The following is an 18590-nucleotide window of genomic DNA, read 5'->3' as shown; positions in this document are numbered from 1 at the left end:
TCAACTTACAACCCTCACTACAAAGGCAGAACCCTCATCACGTCACGCGATCTGCGTAACACTGTTGTTGAGACATCAAAGTAAAAAGGTCGTCACGATAAACAAGGGATTATAACCTTGACGTGAAACAGGTCTGTGTCACCGCGGCCTCACAAATTGCACACGAATTGATGCAATTAATAAGACGCCGCGATCTGCCTTTCGCTTGAATGTTTCAGATTTACTGCAATACACCTGTCCTTGGACGGGCAAAAGGTGAGTTTAACAATATTAACACTGCAAATTGCCAATAACAATTTAATTATTATGAAACCATTAACAAATAAGTGTACACACAAATATATATCAAACCTCTAACATCAACGTGCTAGCGTCACGATTGCCCCCCCCCCCCCCCCCCAGCTCCCCATATAAATATCTCCCCGTCTTAAAAATCCTTAGGGAATACGTCTCACACCATGAATGTTACCAGTAACGAGATTAGGAGCACACTCTTAAAGGGAGTGCTCCGAATCTCAGCTTGTTACCTGTATAAAAGACACCTGTCCACAGAAGCAATCAATCAGATTCCAAACTCTCCACCATGGCCAAGACCAAAGCGCTCTCCAAGGATGTCAGGGACAAGATTGTAGACCTACACAAGGCTGGAATGGGCTACAAGACCATTGCCAAGCAGCTTGGTGAGGTGACAACAGTTGGTGCGATTAGTCGCAAATGGAAGAAACACAACATAAATGTCAATCGCCCTCGGCCTGGGGCTCCATGTAAGATCTCACCTCGTGGAGTTGCAATGATCCATGAGAACAGTGAGGAATCAGCCCAGAACTACACGGGAGGATCTTATCAATGATCTCAAGGCAGCTGGGACCATAGTCCCCAAGAAAACACATTAAGGTCCGGGAGTGGCCTAGCCAGTCTCCAGACCTTAATCCCATAGAAAATCTATGGAGGGAGCTGAAAGTTCGAGTTGCCAAACATCAGCCTCAAAACCTTAATGACATGGAGAATATCTGCAAAAAGGAGTGGGACAAAATCCCTCCTGAGATGTGTGCAAACCTGGTGGCCAACTACAAGAAACGTCTGACCTCTGCGATTGCCAACAAGGGTTTTGTCACCAAGTACTAAGTCATGTTTGCAGAGGGGTCAAATACTTATTTCCCTTATTAAAATGCAAATCAATTTATAACATTTTTGACATGCGTTTTTCTGGATTTTGTTGTTATTCTGTCTCTCACTGTTCAAATAAACCTACCATTAAAATGATAGACTGATCATTTCTTTGTCAGTGGGCAAACGTACAAAATCAGCAGGGGATCAAATACTTTTTTTCCCTCACTGTACAGCCCAGCCTGGCACAAGCGTCGTCGTGACATCACTGCCACTTAGCGGCGAATGGTGGTTGTTGTTGTTGATATACTGCTGCCGCTCGTCAGTTTGGCGTTGCTGGTCATTGTGGTGGTGGTGCAGGTGTTGGTGGTTGTTGTTGTTGTTGGTATACTGCTGCCGCTGGTCAGTTTGGCGTTGCTGGTCATTGTGGTGGTGGTGCAGGTGTTGGTGGTTGTTGTTGTTGTTGGTATACTGCTGCCGCTGGTCAGTTTGGCGTTGCTGGTCATTGTGGTGGTGGTGCAGGTGGTGGTGGTTGTTGTTGTTGTTGGTATACTGCTGCCGCTCGTCAGTTTGGCGTTGCTGGTCATTGTGGTGGTGGTGCAGGTGGTGGCGGTTGTTGTTGTTGTAGGTATACTGCTGCCGCTCGTCAGTTTGGCGTTGCTGGTCATTGTGGTGGTGCAGGTGGTGGTGCAGGTGGTGGTGGTTGTTGTTGTGGCTGTTGGTGACGCACAGTCGCGGGTTGATGTCAGGGCTCGACCTCGAATGTCCTCGTCACCGTGAAACGGTCGCCTCCTCTTCTGCTCCAAACGTTCTGCCTCAGCAGACCCAGCTCTGCAACGTGCACACGGCACGACGGCATTTGACGTATTGACATCACTGACGCGTCTTTGTGCACGTGTTGGTTTACACACCGATACTCATGGCACATGCCCTTGAAAGGGGCGCGATGCAAATCCTCAACAGAATCTGTTTGTTCGCGTGAGAGTGCTATGGGTGGAGCCTATATTTGTTTTTACGAGACGTTATTTTGTAACTTGTATCAGGGGGTTAGTCTCAGTGCTGAATCTGTTCAGAGCTGCAGGGGATATTAATATTTAGCTTCGATTTAACGTCGATTTGTTCGTTTTTACAAGACGAAATTTTGTAACTTGTATCAGGGGGTTAGTCTCGGTGCTGAATCTGTTCAGAGCTGCAGGGGATTTAATATTTAGCTTCGATTTAATGTCGATTTGTTCGTTTTTACAAGACGTAATTTTGTAACTTGTATCAGGGGGTTCGTCTCAGTGCTGAATTTGTCGGAGCTGCAGGGAATATTAATATTTATCTTCGATTTAACGTCGATTTATGTTCGTTTTTACAAGACGTAATTTTGTAACTTGTATCAGGGGGTTAGTCTCGGTGCTGAATCTGTTCAGAGCTGCAGGGGATTTAAATATTTAGCTTCGATTTAACGTCGATTTATGTTCGAGCAATACTTTCTATGGTTCGTAGGCCTTATTTTAGTTTCCGTTTGCTATTTTTACATAATTTCTCTGCTTGGTTTTCACCGTCTTCGTTTCGGGGCCATAGGTCACCTCGCCCGGTGTCCCGAGCGCTCGCCTGGTTGAACTTCATCAGCTTGCAACTTAAACACGCGGCGAAGCGCATGTCGAGGCGTGGTTGAATTCGGACATCTCTAATGACAACCCCGAATGATGAGAGTGCACGGTGTGGTTGATATTAATGTGGATGTGTGAAAGTTATTGATGGAACCGATGCGGTAACGTTGCACTCGGATTACACGTAAAAAAATGTATCAATGTTGGTAATGGCCAACGTGTTCGTGATAAACGCTAAATATTATTGCAATTTCGCAAGCAGAACGATACACAACCCAATACAGCATGCTGTCGCAATGTATAATTGCATTGACGATTATTGTTCACGAAGCGCCGTTGAGGACACATGTGTTAATGCACCGGTCACGTAATATCAGCTGTGATGAATGGAAACGCAACGATGGTGACAACGATGGGAATCTACCGATCGTATCAACGATTACAATTGCATCCAATGCGGGCAGCGTCATCGATTACGATGACGAGGATGACGATGATGATAGATCAAAGATCCTCACCATCCCCGGGGCAAACCGGGGCTGCACGCGGCAGCGCCGAGCCTGCCGGAGTGGCGGGCAGCGCTGCCCATGGGGGGCAGTGGGGGCACTCTTCTTCACACTGCGCCTCCTCTCCTGGGCCCCCCACATGAAGCTGCACATCCTCCCCTCCCTTTCACACGTGGACCATGGCCCCCACGTGGACACCTCGCAGTCCCCTGGGGGTTCAAACATCAGTCTCGCCAGCAGCAGCAGCAGCAGAATTATCATCCTCACCAAACCACCAAGACGACCACCACCACCGGCATCATTCCCATTAACCTCAGAAGCATCCATCAGCATCAGCGTCAGCAGTGGCATGACCACGATTATAACAACAACCAAGTTCATCATCAGCACAACAAACAATTGCGAATTTCACCAACACCAAGGCAGCAATCCTATACGGTACACTCAAAAACAATTTCGACCACGCACAGAGACCACCTCCACAGCTACTGAATGTAAATATGGCGTGCATCATTTCAGGGTTACTCATGTCCCCCTCATGCACCCCCTCCTTGTGCCCCACCAGTGGCCCCACCAGTGCCCCCCACCCAAGTGCTCCGTTCAGTAATGAAATCATGAACAAGCAAGAGTCTCTCAACATGAAATTACAACAGCATTCCACTCCCACAGTCTATGTGCATTCTGGACCAACATTTTCCAGTAGAGTTTGCAGTTTAGGCGACAAACTTTGGACCAGTGTAAGTTCTGTTTTTAAAGACAGGCCATACACTGCTGCATGAGACTCTGGTCAAGTTAGAAACCAGCCCAGGGATTGCTTATGGAAAAAACTTTGTTCCAAGAGAATCTTAATGCTTTGAGCCGAACGTCAACCTTTTTTTTCCACACGGCGGAAACCGACCCTTGCCCCTTTACGATTTTATTTACGGACGCTGCCGGCCCACGTGTGGGGACACGGCAAGGATGACGGCAACGCAGGCAACAAGAGCAAACTCCACGAAGCAGCTGTAGCCGTGAAGACTCGAGGCGTTTGTTGCAGTTGATGACGCCACCACCGGTGGCGGTGGTGGAGCGGTTAGCACGATGGTGCGCCAGGAACCAGCGGCCAGATTACGATGCCCGTTCACGGCCAAAACCACTGACGATTATCTGAACCCGTCCAGGGCCTCTCCTAGGTCGACTCGTCCTCAAATGAGTACCTGGTGCAGTGTGGAACATTGCCCCCTGGGATGGGGCGCTGACCACCCACCGCGTTCTGGCCTTCAAAAAAGGTGCTCGCTAACAGCACTTGCCCCAAGTCTGCTAAGGCTACACGGGGGATCTTTGTCTTTATCTTTCGTAATAGCAATAGGGAGGGGTGCTGTATTGGTCCCCCACCTCAATGCCCTACCAACTTTGACCTCTAGGTCACGGCCAACTTCTCTGGGTAGTGATATCTCACAGTTCCGGGCCTCCTTTGGGTCAACTCGGCCTTAAAATTACAACCTGGCACGGGATGCGGACATCGGCGCTGGCGAGCCAAAGGTCACTGGCCGGGCATTGCACCCACCATAACGCCTCACCGGCATTCATAGATCTTGGCTGAACCGCACTTGTACCCAACGGCCTATAATGTGGCTACGTGGTGAACCATTGCCCTGGTGGTGGCGATGTTTATGCTGTTGTTAACGTGGTCAAACAGACAGGAGTCTTTGTTTTATTATCCACAATATTCCGCGAAGGGTGAACTCGGACATTTGCGGTTGTCCCCAACTCCCTACATGAACAGTGAACTAAATAAACTAAATAAATTATTTGTTTACGGTGATTCCAGTCACCAGGCATTAACGTTGAACATTAAGAATTAAAAACAACTTTCTTGATTTGGCTCCAGGCCTCGTATATCAACACCGAAGCTTCTTCAGTATGCCCAAAAAAGCCTCAGGCATCAGCAGCTCTCGGAACCTGGTGGGGGGGCTGGGAGACAGACCCACGTGGATTGTCGCGGTGCAAGATGAAGAGGCATGAGAGGGGACAACAACAACAACCGCCATTCACCACTAAGTGACGGTGACGTCACCACGACGCTTGTGCCAGGCTATGTGCACCCTGAGGCCACGTGAAGTGTTGAACGCCCGCTGGCAGGAGGTCACGGGGCAGACCCAGGTGCCACGGGTCGACTGACTGAGATGACTGGCTGATGCACCACCTGTGCCCCCTACTGTGCCAACCTGCTGTGCTTTAGCCACCCGGCGCTCCGCTCGTTGATCTGAGCGTCGCTCCTCCACCCTCCGTTGTTGTTGGAGGGCGACTGTCTCCAACTGCCCAGTAGCATCCTTCACGAGCCTCCTCCACAGAGGCCGATCTGGACACCGCTGGTACCAGTCATCGGCAAGTCAACTCAGCTCCACGTCCTCCTGTACCACATCACTCCATCTCTTCTCTAGCCCGTGCCGCGCCCGCTTAGCCCCCTCGATCCGGCCAAACAAAAGCTGTTTCGGCATGCGGTGGCTGGGCATGCGGGCTACATGACCCAGCCATCGCAGCCTTGCCTGCCGGAGGAGCTCACCGATGGGACCCTGCCCAGATCTTTCAAGGATTTGTGAGCTCCTCACACAATCCAGTCTGGTTAAACCCAGGATGGATCGTAGGCAGGCCAGCCTAAATGTTTCTAACCGGCGAAGATGTTCCATTAGGGGGGTCCACGTTTCGCAAGCGTAGAGAAGGGAGGGAATGACCATGGCCAAGAAGACCTGAAGCTTAGTGCGGAGCGACAAACCAGGTAGCTTCCACACAGCGTTACGCAACCGATGAAAATATATTGCCGCTCGACTGATTCGGAGTGAAACCTCTGCTGTTAAACCGGAGCCAGTCATAAGCACACTGCCCAGGTATGGGAAACTCTCCACTCTCTCCACAACTGCCCCATCACCGTTTGGGAGTTGTGGGGGTAGAGTGTCCGATGGTACAAAATAACCAGGCATACATACATACAACAACAACCGCCATTCGCCACTAAGTGGCGGTGACGTCACCACGACGCTTGTGCCAGGCTATGTGCACCCTGAGGCCACGTGAAGTGTCGAACACCCGCTGGCAGGAGGTCACGGGGCAGACCCAGGTGCCACGGGTCGACTGACTGAGATGACTGGCTGATGCACCACCTGTGCCCCCTACTGTGCCAACCTGCTGTGCTTTAGCCACCCGGCGCTCCGCTCGTTGTTATGAGCGTCGCTCCTCCGCCCTCCGTTGTTGTTGGAGGGCGACTGTCTCCAACTGCCCAGTAGCATCCTTCACGAGCCTCCTCCACAGAGGCCGATCTGGACACCGCTGGTACCAGTCATCGGCAAGTCCACTCAGCTCCACGTCCTCCTGTACCACATCACTCCATCTCTTCTCTAGCCCGTGCCGCGCCCGCTTAGCCCCCTCGATCCGGCCAAACAAAAGCTGTTTCGGCATGCGGTGGCTGGGCATGCGGGCTACATGACCCAGCCATCACAGCCTTGCCTGCCGGAGGAGCTCACCGATGGGACCCTGCCCAGATCTTTCAAGGATTTGTGAGCTCCTCACACAATCCAGTCTGGTTAAACCCAGGATGGATCGTAGGCAGGCCAGCCTAAATGTTTCTAACCGGCGAAGATGTTCCATTAGGGGGGTCCACGTTTCGCAAGCGTAGAGAAGGGAGGGAATGACCATGGCCGAGAAGACCTGAAGCTTAGTGCGGAGCGACAAACCAGGTAGCTTCCAGACAGCGTTATGCAACCGATGAAAATATATTGCCGCTCGACTGATTCGGAGTGAAACCTCTGCTGTTAAACCGGAGCCAGTCATAAGCACACTGCCCAGGTATGGGAAACTCTCCACTCTCTCCACAACTGCCCCATCACCGTTTGGGAGTTGTGGGGGTGGAGTGTCCGATGGTACAAAATAACCAGGCATACATACATACAACAACAACCGCCATTCACCACTAAGTGGCGGTGACGTCACCACGACGCTTGTGCCAGGCTATGTGCACCCTGAGGCCACGTGAAGTGTCGAATGCCCGCTGGCAGGAGGTCACGGGACAGACCCAGGTGCCACGGGTCGACTGACTGAGATGACTGGCTGATGCACCACCTGTGCCCCCTACTGTGCCAACCTGCTGTGCTTTAGCCACCCGGCGCTCCGCTCGTTGTTCTGAGCGTCGCCCCTCCGTCCTCCGTTGTTGTTGGGGGGCGACTGCCTCCAACTGCCCAGTACCATCCTTCACGAGCCTCCTCCACAGAGGCCGATCTTGACACCGCTGGTACCAGTCATTGGCAAGTCCACTCAGATCCACGTCCTCCTGTACCACATCACTCCATCTCTTCTCTAGCCCGTGCCGCGGCCGCTTAGCCCCCTCAATCCGGCCAAACAAAAGCTGTTTCGGCATGCGGTGGCTGGGCATGCGGGCTACATGACCCAGCCATCGCAGCCTTGCCTGCCGGAGGAGCTCACCGATGGAAACCCTGCCCAGATCTTTCATGGATTTGTGAGCTCCTCACACAATCCAGTCTGGTTAAACCCAGGATGGATCGTAGGCAGGCCAGCCTAAATGTTTCTAACCGGCGAAGATGTTCCATTAGGGGGGTCCACGTTTCGCAAGCGTAGAGAAGGGAGGGAATGACCGTGGCCGAGAAGACCTGAAGCTTAGTGCGGAGCGACAGACCAGGTAGCTTCCACACAGCGTTACGCAACCGATGAAAAGATATTGCCGCTCGACTGATTCGGAGTGAGACCTCTGCTGTTAAACTGGAGCCAGTCATAAGCACACTGCCCAGGTATGGGAAACTCTCCACTCTCTCCACAACCGCCCCATCACCGATTTGGAGTTGTGGGGGTGGAGTGTCCGATGGTACAAAATACCCAGGCATACATACATACAACCGCCATTCGCCACTAAGTGGCGGTGACGTCACCACGACGCTTGTGCCAGGCTATGTGCACCCTGAGGCCACGTGAAGTGTCGAACACCCGCTGGCAGGAGATCACGGGGCAGACCCAGGTGCCACGGGTCGACTGACTGAGATGACTGACTGATGCACCACCTGTGCCCCCTACTGTGCCAACCTGCTGTGCTTTAGTCACCCGGCGCTTCGCTCGTTGTTCTGAGCGTCGCTCCTCCGTCCTCCGTTGTTGTTGGAGGGCGACTGCCTCCAACTGCCCAGTAGCATCCTTCACGAGCCTCCTCCACAGAGGCCGATCTTGACACCGCTGGTACCAGTCATCGGCAAGTCCACTCAGCTCCACGTCCTCCTGTACCACATCACTCCATCTCTTCTCTAGCCCGTGCCGCGCCCGCTTAGTCCCCTCAATCCGGCCAAACAAAAGCTGTTTCGGCATGCGGTGGCTGGGCATGCGGGCTACATGACCCAGCCATCGCAGCCTTGCCTGCCGGAGGAGCTCACCGATGGGACCCTGCCCAGATCTTTCAAGGATTTGTGAGCTCCTCACACAATCCAGTCTGGTTAAACCCAGGATGGATCGTAGGCAGGCCAGCCTAAATGTTTCTAACCGGCGAAGATGTTCCATTAGGGGGGTCCACGTTTCGCAAGCGTAGAGAAGGGAGGGAATGACCGTGGCCGAGAAGACCTGAAGCTTAGTGCGGAGCGACAGACCAGGTAGCTTCCACACAGCGTTACGCAACCGATGAAAAGATATTGCCGCTCGACTGATTCGGAGTGAGACCTCTGCTGTTAAACTGGAGCCAGTCATAAGCACACTGCCCAGGTATGGGAAACTCTCCACTTTCTCCACAACCGCCCCATCACCGATTGGGAGTTGTGGGGGTGGAGTGTCCGATGGTACAAAATACCCAGGCAGGTGCTTAGTTTTGGTGGGGCTGATGGTAAGGCCCCACCTCTTAGTGGCACGCTCCAGTCTCAGCAGCAGCGTCTCCAACTCCTCCTCTGACTGAGCAGCTATTACATACACACACACATACACTACACACCACACATACACACATGCATACACACACATACACACACACTACACACACACACGAACACACATACACACACACTACACACGAACACACATACACATTACACACACTACATACACACACATACACACCACACACACACTACATACACACACCACACATACATACACACACATACACACCACACACTACATACACACACTACACATACACTACATACACACACCACACATACACACACACACTACATACACACACCACACATACATACACACATGCGCACACTCTGCACCTCTCCGGCTCCTGTAGGAGAGGCGCGGCGCCGTGGCCTCGCGCGACCCCACAGAGCCGCGGAGCAACAGGGCGACGGCCAACACCAGCAGCAGCAGCAACCTCATCGCGAAGAGGACAGAGCTGGCGACGACGACGACGAGGAGGGAGTTTTGACGATGACGGGAGGTCTCCTCCAGGGCTTCTCCTCTTTTCGGTGCCGAGTGGCTCTCGTCACGGGATCTGAGTTCGTGTGCAACGTGTGGCATTGATTGGACATGTGGCATTGATTGGACAACATGTGGCATTGATTGGACGTGTGGCATTGATTGGACGTGTGGCATTGATTGGACGTGGCATTGATTGGACAATATGTGGCATTGATTGGACATGTGGCAGTGATTGGACATGTGGCATTGATTGGACATGTGGCATTGATTGGACAATATGTAGCATTGATTGGACAACATGTGGCATTGATTGGACATGTGGCATTGATTGGACATGTGGCATTGATTGGACGTGTGGCATTGATTGGACAATGTGGCATTGATTGGACAACATGTGGCATTGATTGGACAATGTGGCATTGATTGGACAATATGTGGCATTGATTGGACAATATGTGGCATTGATTGGACATCATGTGGCATTGATTGGACATCATGTGGCATTGATTGGACATGTGGCATTGATTGGTCAATATGTGGCATTGATTGGACAACATGTGGCATTGATTGGACATGTGGCATTGATTGGACAACATGTGGCATTGATTGGACAACATGTGGCATTGATTGGACAACATGTGGCATTGATTGGACAACATGTGGCATTGATTGTACAACATGTGGCATTGATTGGACAACATGTGGCATTTATTGGACAACATGTGGCATTAATTGGACATGTGGCATTGATTGGACAACATGTGGCATTGATTGGACATGTGGCATTGATTGGACATGTGGCATTGATTGGACAATGTGGCATTGATTGGACAACATGTGGCATTGATTGGACAACACGTGGCATTGATTGGACAATATGTGGCATTGATTGGACAATATGTGGCATTGATTGGACATCATGTGGCATTGATTGGACATCATGTGACATTGATTGGACATGTGGCATTGATTGGTCAGTATGTGGCATTGATTGGACAACATGTGGCATTGATTGGACATGTGGCATTGATTGGACAACATGTGGCATTGATTGGACAACATGTGGCATTGATTGGACAACATGTGGCATTGATTGGACAATATGTGGCATTGATTGGACATCATGTGGCATTGATTGGACATCATGTGGCATTGATTGGACAATATGTGGCATTGATTGGACAACACGTGGCATTGATTGGACATCATGTGGCATTGATTGGACATCATGTGGCATTGATTGGACAATATGTGGCATTGATTGGACAATATGTGGCATTGATTGGACATCATGTGGCATTGATTGGACATCATGTGGCATTGATTGGACATCATGTGGCATTGATTGGTCAATATGTGGCATTGATTGGACAACATGTGGCATTGATTGGACAACATGTGGCATTGATTGGACAACATGTGGCATTGATTGGACATGTGGCATTGATTGGACATGTGGCATTGATTGGACAATGTGGCATTGATTGGACAACATGTGGCATTGATTGGACAACACGTGGCATTGATTGGACAATATGTGGCATTGATTGGACAATATGTGGCATTGATTGGACATCATGTGGCATTGATTGGACATCATGTGGCATTGATTGGACATGTGGCATTGATTGGTCAATATGTGGCATTGATTGGACAACATGTGGCATTGATTGGACATGTGGCATTGATTGGACAACATCTGGCATTGATTGGACAACATGTGGCATTGATTGGACAACATGTGGCATTGATTGGACAATATGTGGCATTGATTGGACATCATGTGGCATTGATTGGACATCATGTGGCATTGATTGGACAATATGTGGCATTGATTGGACAACACGTGGCATTGATTGGACATCATGTGGCATTGATTGGACATCATGTGGCATTGATTGGACAATATGTGGCATTGATTGGACAATATGTGGCATTGATTGGACATCATGTGGCATTGATTGGACATCATGTGGCATTGATTGGACATGTGGCATTGATTGGTCAATATGTGGCATTGATTGGACAACATGTGGCATTGATTGGACAACATGTGGCATTGATTGGACAACATGTGGCATTCATTGGACAACATGTGGCATTGATTGGACAACATGTGGCATTGATTGGACAACATGTGGCATTGATTGGACAACATGTGGCATTGATTGGACATGTGGCATTGATTGGACATGTGGCATTGATTGGACAATATGTGGCATTGATTGGACAACATGTGGCATTGATTTGACATGTGGCATTGATTGGACAATATGTAGCATTGATTGGACAACATGTGGCATTGATTGGACATGTGGCATTGATTGGACAACACGTGGCATTGATTGGACAACACGTGGCATTGATTGGACAATGTGGCATTGATTGGACATGTGGCATTGATTGGACATCATGTGGCATTGATTGGACATGTGGCATTGATTGGTCAATATGTGGCATTGATTGGACAACATGTGGCATTGATTGGACATGTGGCATTGATTGGACAACATGTGGCATTGATTGGACAATATGTGGCATTGATTGGACAACACGTGGCATTGATTGGACAACGTGTGGCATTGAATGGACAACATGTGGCATTGATTGGACAATATGTAGCATTGATTGGACAACATGTGGCATTGATTGGACAATATGTGGCATTGATTGGACAATATGTGGCATTGATTGGACATGTGGCATTGATTGGACATCATGTGGCATTGATTGGACAACATGTGGCATTGATTGGACAACATGTGGCATTGATTGGACAACATGTGGCATTGATTGGACATGTGGCATTGATTGGACATGTGGCATTGATTGGACAATATGTGGCATTGATTGGACAACATGTGGCATTGATTTGACATGTGGCATTGATTGGACAATATGTAGCATTGATTGGACAACATGTGGCATTGATTGGACATGTGGCATTGATTGGACAACACGTGGCATTGATTGGACAATATGTGGCATTAATTGGACATGTGGCATGATTGGACAACATGTGGCATTGATTGGACAACACGTGGCATTGATTGGACAACACGTGGCATTGATTGGACAATATGTGGCATTGATTGGACATGTGGCATTGATTGGACATCATGTGGCATTGATTGGACATGTGGCATTGATTGGTCAATATGTGGCATTGATTGGACAACATGTGGCATTGATTGGACATGTGGCATTGATTGGACAACATGTGGCATTGATTGGACAATATAGGCATTGATTGGACATGTGGCATTGATTGGACATCATGTGGCATTGATTGGACAACATGTGGCATTGATTGGACAACATGTGGCATTGATTGGACAACATGTGGCATTGATTGGACATGTGGCATTGATTGGACATGTGGCATTGATTGGACAATATGTGGCATTGATTGGACAACATGTGGCATTGATTTGACATGTGGCATTGATTGGACAATATGTAGCATTGATTGGACAACATGTGGCATTGATTGGACATGTGGCATTGATTGGACAACACGTGGCATTGATTGGACAATATGTGGCATTAATTGGACATGTGGCATGATTGGACAACATGTGGCATTGATTGGACAACACGTGGCATTGATTGGACAACACGTGGCATTGATTGGACAATATGTGGCATTGATTGGACATGTGGCATTGATTGGACATCATGTGGCATTGATTGGACATGTGGCATTGATTGGTCAATATGTGGCATTGATTGGACAACATGTGGCATTGATTGGACATGTGGCATTGATTGGACAACATGTGGCATTGATTGGACAATATGTGGCATTGATTGGACAACACGTGGCATTGATTGGACAACGTGTGGCATTGATTGGACAACATGTGGCATTGATTGGACAATATGTAGCATTGATTGGACAACATGTGGCATTGATTGGACAATATGTGGCATTGATTGGACAATATGTGGCATTGATTGGACAATGTGTGGCATTGATTGGACGTGTGGCATTGATTGGACAACATGTGGCATTGATTGGACGTGTGGCATTGATTGGACAATGTGGCATTGATTGGACAACATGTGGCATTGATTGGACAATATGTAGCATTGATTGGACAACATGTGGCATTGATTGGACAATATGTGGCATTGATTGGACAATATGTGGCATTGATTGGACAATGTGTGGCATTGATTGGACGTGTGGCATTGATTGGACAACACGTGGCATTGATTGGACATGTGGCATTGATTGGACAACATGTGGCATTGATTGGACAACATGTGGCATTGATTGGACATGTGGCATTGATTGGACATGTGGCATTGATTGGACAATGTGGCATTGATTGGACAACATGTGGCATTGATTGGACAACACGTGGCATTGATTGGACAATATGTGGCATTGATTGGACAATATGTGGCATTGATTGGACATCATGTGGCATTGATTGGACATCATGTGGCATTGATTGGACATGTGGCATTGATTGGTCAATATGTGGCATTGATTGGACAACATGTGGCATTGATTGGACATGTGGCATTGATTGGACAACATGTGGCATTGATTGGACAACATGTGGCATTGATTGGACAACATGTGGCATTGATTGGACAACACGTGGCATTGATTGGACATCATGTGGCATTGATTGGACATCATGTGGCATTGATTGGACAATATGTGGCATTGATTGGACAATATGTGGCATTGATTGGACATCATGTGGCATTGATTGGACATCATGTGGCATTGATTGGACATGTGGCATTGATTGGTCAATATGTGGCATTGATTGGACAACATGTGGCATTGATTGGACAACATGTGGCATTGATTGGACAACATGTGGCATTGATTGGACAACATGTGGCATTGATTGAACATGTGGCATTGATTGGACAACATGTGGCATTGATTGGACATGTGGCATTGATTGGACATGTGGCATTGATTGGACAATATGTGGCATTGATTGGACAACATGTGGCATTGATTTGACATGTGGCATTGATTGGACAATATGTAGCATTGATTGGACAACATGTGGCATTGATTGGACATGTGGCATTGATTGGACAACACGTGGCATTGATTGGACAACACGTGGCATTGATTGGACAACATGTGGCATTAATTGGACATGTGGCATGATTGGACATGTGGCATTGATTGGACAACACGTGGCATTGATTGGACAACACGTGGCATTGATTGGACAATATGTGGCATTGATTGGACATGTGGCATTGATTGGACATCATGTGGCATTGATTGGACATGTGGCATTGATTGGTCAATATGTGGCATTGATTGGACAACATGTGGCATTGATTGGACATGTGGCATTGATTGGACAACATGTGGCATTGATTGGACAATATGTGGCATTGATTGGACAACACGTGGCATTGATTGGACAACGTGTGGCATTGATTGGACAACATGTGGCATTGATTGGACAATATGTAGCATTGATTGGACAACATGTGGCATTGATTGGACAATATGTGGCATTGATTGGACAATATGTGGCATTGATTGGACAATGTGTGGCATTGATTGGACGTGTGGCATTGATTGGACAACATGTGGCATTGATTGGACGTGTGGCATTGATTGGACAATGTGGCATTGATTGGACAACATGTGGCATTGATTGGACAATATGTAGCATTGATTGGACAACATGTGGCATTGATTGGACAATATGTGGCATTGATTGGACAATATGTGGCATTGATTGGACAATGTGTGGCATTGATTGGACGTGTGGCATTGATTGGACAACACGTGGCATTGATTGGACATGTGGCATTGATTGGACAACACGTGGCATTGATTGGACAACACGTGGCATTGATTGGACAACATGTGGCATTGATTGGACAACATGTGGCATTGATTGGACAACATGTGGCATTGATTGGACAATATGTGGCATTGATTGGACATCATGTGGCATTGATTGGACATCATGTGGCATTGATTGGACAATATGTGGCATTGATTGGACAACACGTGGCATTGATTGGACATCATGTGGCATTGATTGGACATCATGTGGCATTGATTGGACAATATGTGGCATTGATTGAACAATATGTGAAATTGATTGGACATCATGTGGCATTGATTGGACATCATGTGGCATTGATTGGACATGTGGCATTGATTGGTCAATATGTGGCATTGATTGGACAACATGTGGCATTGATTGGACAACATGTGGCATTGATTGGACAACATGTGGCATTGATTGGACAACATGTGGCATTGATTGGACATGTGGCATTGATTGGACATGTGGCATTGATTGGACAATATGTGGCATTGATTGGACAACATGTGGCATTGATTGGACAACATGTGGCATTGATTGGACAACATGTGGCATTGATTGGACATGTGGCATTGATTGGACATGTGGCATTGATTGGACAATATGTGGCATTGATTGGACAACATGTGGCATTGATTTGACATGTGGCATTGATTGGACAATATGTAGCATTGATTGGACAACATGTGGCATTGATTGGACATGTGGCATTGATTGGACAACACGTGGCATTGATTGGACAATATGTGGCATTAATTGGACATGTGGCATGATTGGACAACATGTGGCATTGATTGGACAACACGTGGCATTGATTGGACAACACGTGGCATTGATTGGACAATATGTGGCATTGATTGGACATGTGGCATTGATTGGACATCATGTGGCATTGATTGGACATGTGGCATTGATTGGTCAATATGTGGCATTGATTGGACAACATGTGGCATTGATTGGACATGTGGCATTGATTGGACAACATGTGGCATTGATTGGACAATATGTGGCATTGATTGGACAACACGTGGCATTGATTGGACAACGTGTGGCATTGATTGGACAACATGTGGCATTGATTGGACAATATGTAGCATTGATTGGACAACATGTGGCATTGATTGGACAATATGTGGCATTGATTGGACAATATGTGGCATTGATTGGACAATGTGTGGCATTGATTGGACGTGTGGCATTGATTGGACAACATGTGGCATTGATTGGACGTGTGGCATTGATTGGACAATGTGGCATTGATTGGACAACATGTGGCATTGATTGGACAATATGTAGCATTGATTGGACAACATGTGGCATTGATTGGACAATATGTGGCATTGATTGGACAATATGTGGCATTGATTGGACAATGTGTGGCATTGATTGGACGTGTGGCATTGATTGGACAACACGTGGCATTGATTGGACATGTGGCATTGATTGGACAACATGTGGCATTGATTGGACAACATGTGGCATTGATTGGACATGTGGCATTGATTGGACATGTGGCATTGATTGGACAATGTGGCATTGATTGGACAACATGTGGCATTGATTGGACAACACGTGGCATTGATTGGACAATATGTGGCATTGATTGGACAATATGTGGCATTGATTGGACATCATGTGGCATTGATTGGACATCATGTGGCATTGATTGGACATGTGGCATTGATTGGTCAATATGTGGCATTGATTGGACAACATGTGGCATTGATTGGACATGTGGCATTGATTGGACAACATGTGGCATTGATTGGACAACATGTGGCATTGATTGGACAACATGTGGCATTGATTGGACAACACGTGGCATTGATTGGACATCATGTGGCATTGATTGGACATCATGTGGCATTGATTGGACAATATGTGGCATTGATTGGACAATATGTGGCATTGATTGGACATCATGTGGCATTGATTGGACATCATGTGGCATTGATTGGACATGTGGCATTGATTGGTCAATATGTGGCATTGATTGGACAACATGTGGCATTGATTGGACAACATGTGGCATTGATTGGACAACATGTGGCATTGATTGGACAACATGTGGCATTGATTGAACATGTGGCATTGATTGGACAACATGTGGCATTGATTGGACATGTGGCATTGATTGGACATGTGGCATTGATTGGACAATATGTGGCATTGATTGGACAACATGTGGCATTGATTTGACATGTGGCATTGATTGGACAATATGTAGCATTGATTGGACAACATGTGGCATTGATTGGACATGTGGCATTGATTGGACAACACGTGGCATTGATTGGACAACACGTGGCATTGATTGGACAACATGTGGCATTAATTGGACATGTGGCATGATTGGACATGTGGCATTGATTGGACAACACGTGGCATTGATTGGACAACACGTGGCATTGATTGGACAATATGTGGCATTGATTGGACATGTGGCATTGATTGGACATCATGTGGCATTGATTGGACATGTGGCATTGATTGGTCAATATGTGGCATTGATTGGACAACATGTGGCATTGATTGGACATGTGGCATTGATTGGACAACATGTGGCATTGATTGGACAATATGTGGCATTGATTGGACAACACGTGGCATTGATTGGACAACGTGTGGCATTGATTGGACAACATGTGGCATTGATTGGACAATATGTAGCATTGATTGGACAACATGTGGCATTGATTGGACAATATGTGGCATTGATTGGACAATATGTGGCATTGATTGGACAATGTGTGGCATTGATTGGACGTGTGGCATTGATTGGACAACATGTGGCATTGATTGGACGTGTGGCATTGATTGGACAATGTGGCATTGATTGGACAACATGTGGCATTGATTGGACAATATGTAGCATTGATTGGACAACATGTGGCATTGATTGGACAATATGTGGCATTGATTGGACAATATGTGGCATTGATTGGACAATGTGTGGCATTGATTGGACGTGTGGCATTGATTGGACAACACGTGGCATTGATTGGACATGTGGCATTGATTGGACAACACGTGGCATTGATTGGACAACACGTGGCATTGATTGGACAACATGTGGCATTGATTGGACAACATGTGGCATTGATTGGACAACATGTGGCATTGATTGGACAATATGTGGCATTGATTGGACATCATGTGGC

At 47.6% G+C, this 18590-nt stretch overlaps 1 protein-coding gene across 1 annotated transcript in view; it reads right to left on the bottom strand.

The window, feature by feature from the left end:
* Positions 1-407: 407 nt before the first annotated feature.
* LOC142908886 (coxsackievirus and adenovirus receptor homolog) overlaps positions 408-18590 on the bottom strand; it is a 63566-nt gene continuing 45383 nt past the window's right edge. Inside the window, exons 4-5 of the mRNA XM_076059535.1 lie at positions 3224-3420; positions 408-1938 (exon numbers count right to left, since the gene is read on the bottom strand). Coding sequence (XP_075915650.1) covers positions 1924-1938; positions 3224-3420 — 212 coding nt within the window. The 3' untranslated portion in view covers positions 408-1923. The remainder of the gene's footprint in view (positions 1939-3223; positions 3421-18590) is intronic.

Source organism: Petromyzon marinus, unplaced genomic scaffold, assembly GCF_048934315.1.
Source record: "Petromyzon marinus isolate PM22_M1 ecotype Great Lakes invasive population unplaced genomic scaffold, UKy_Petmar_22M1.pri1.0 PM_G_Scaffold_109, whole genome shotgun sequence".
NCBI classification, from domain to species: domain Eukaryota; kingdom Metazoa; phylum Chordata; class Hyperoartia; order Petromyzontiformes; family Petromyzontidae; genus Petromyzon; species Petromyzon marinus.
This window is presented reverse-complemented; position numbering and strand designations above follow the sequence as displayed.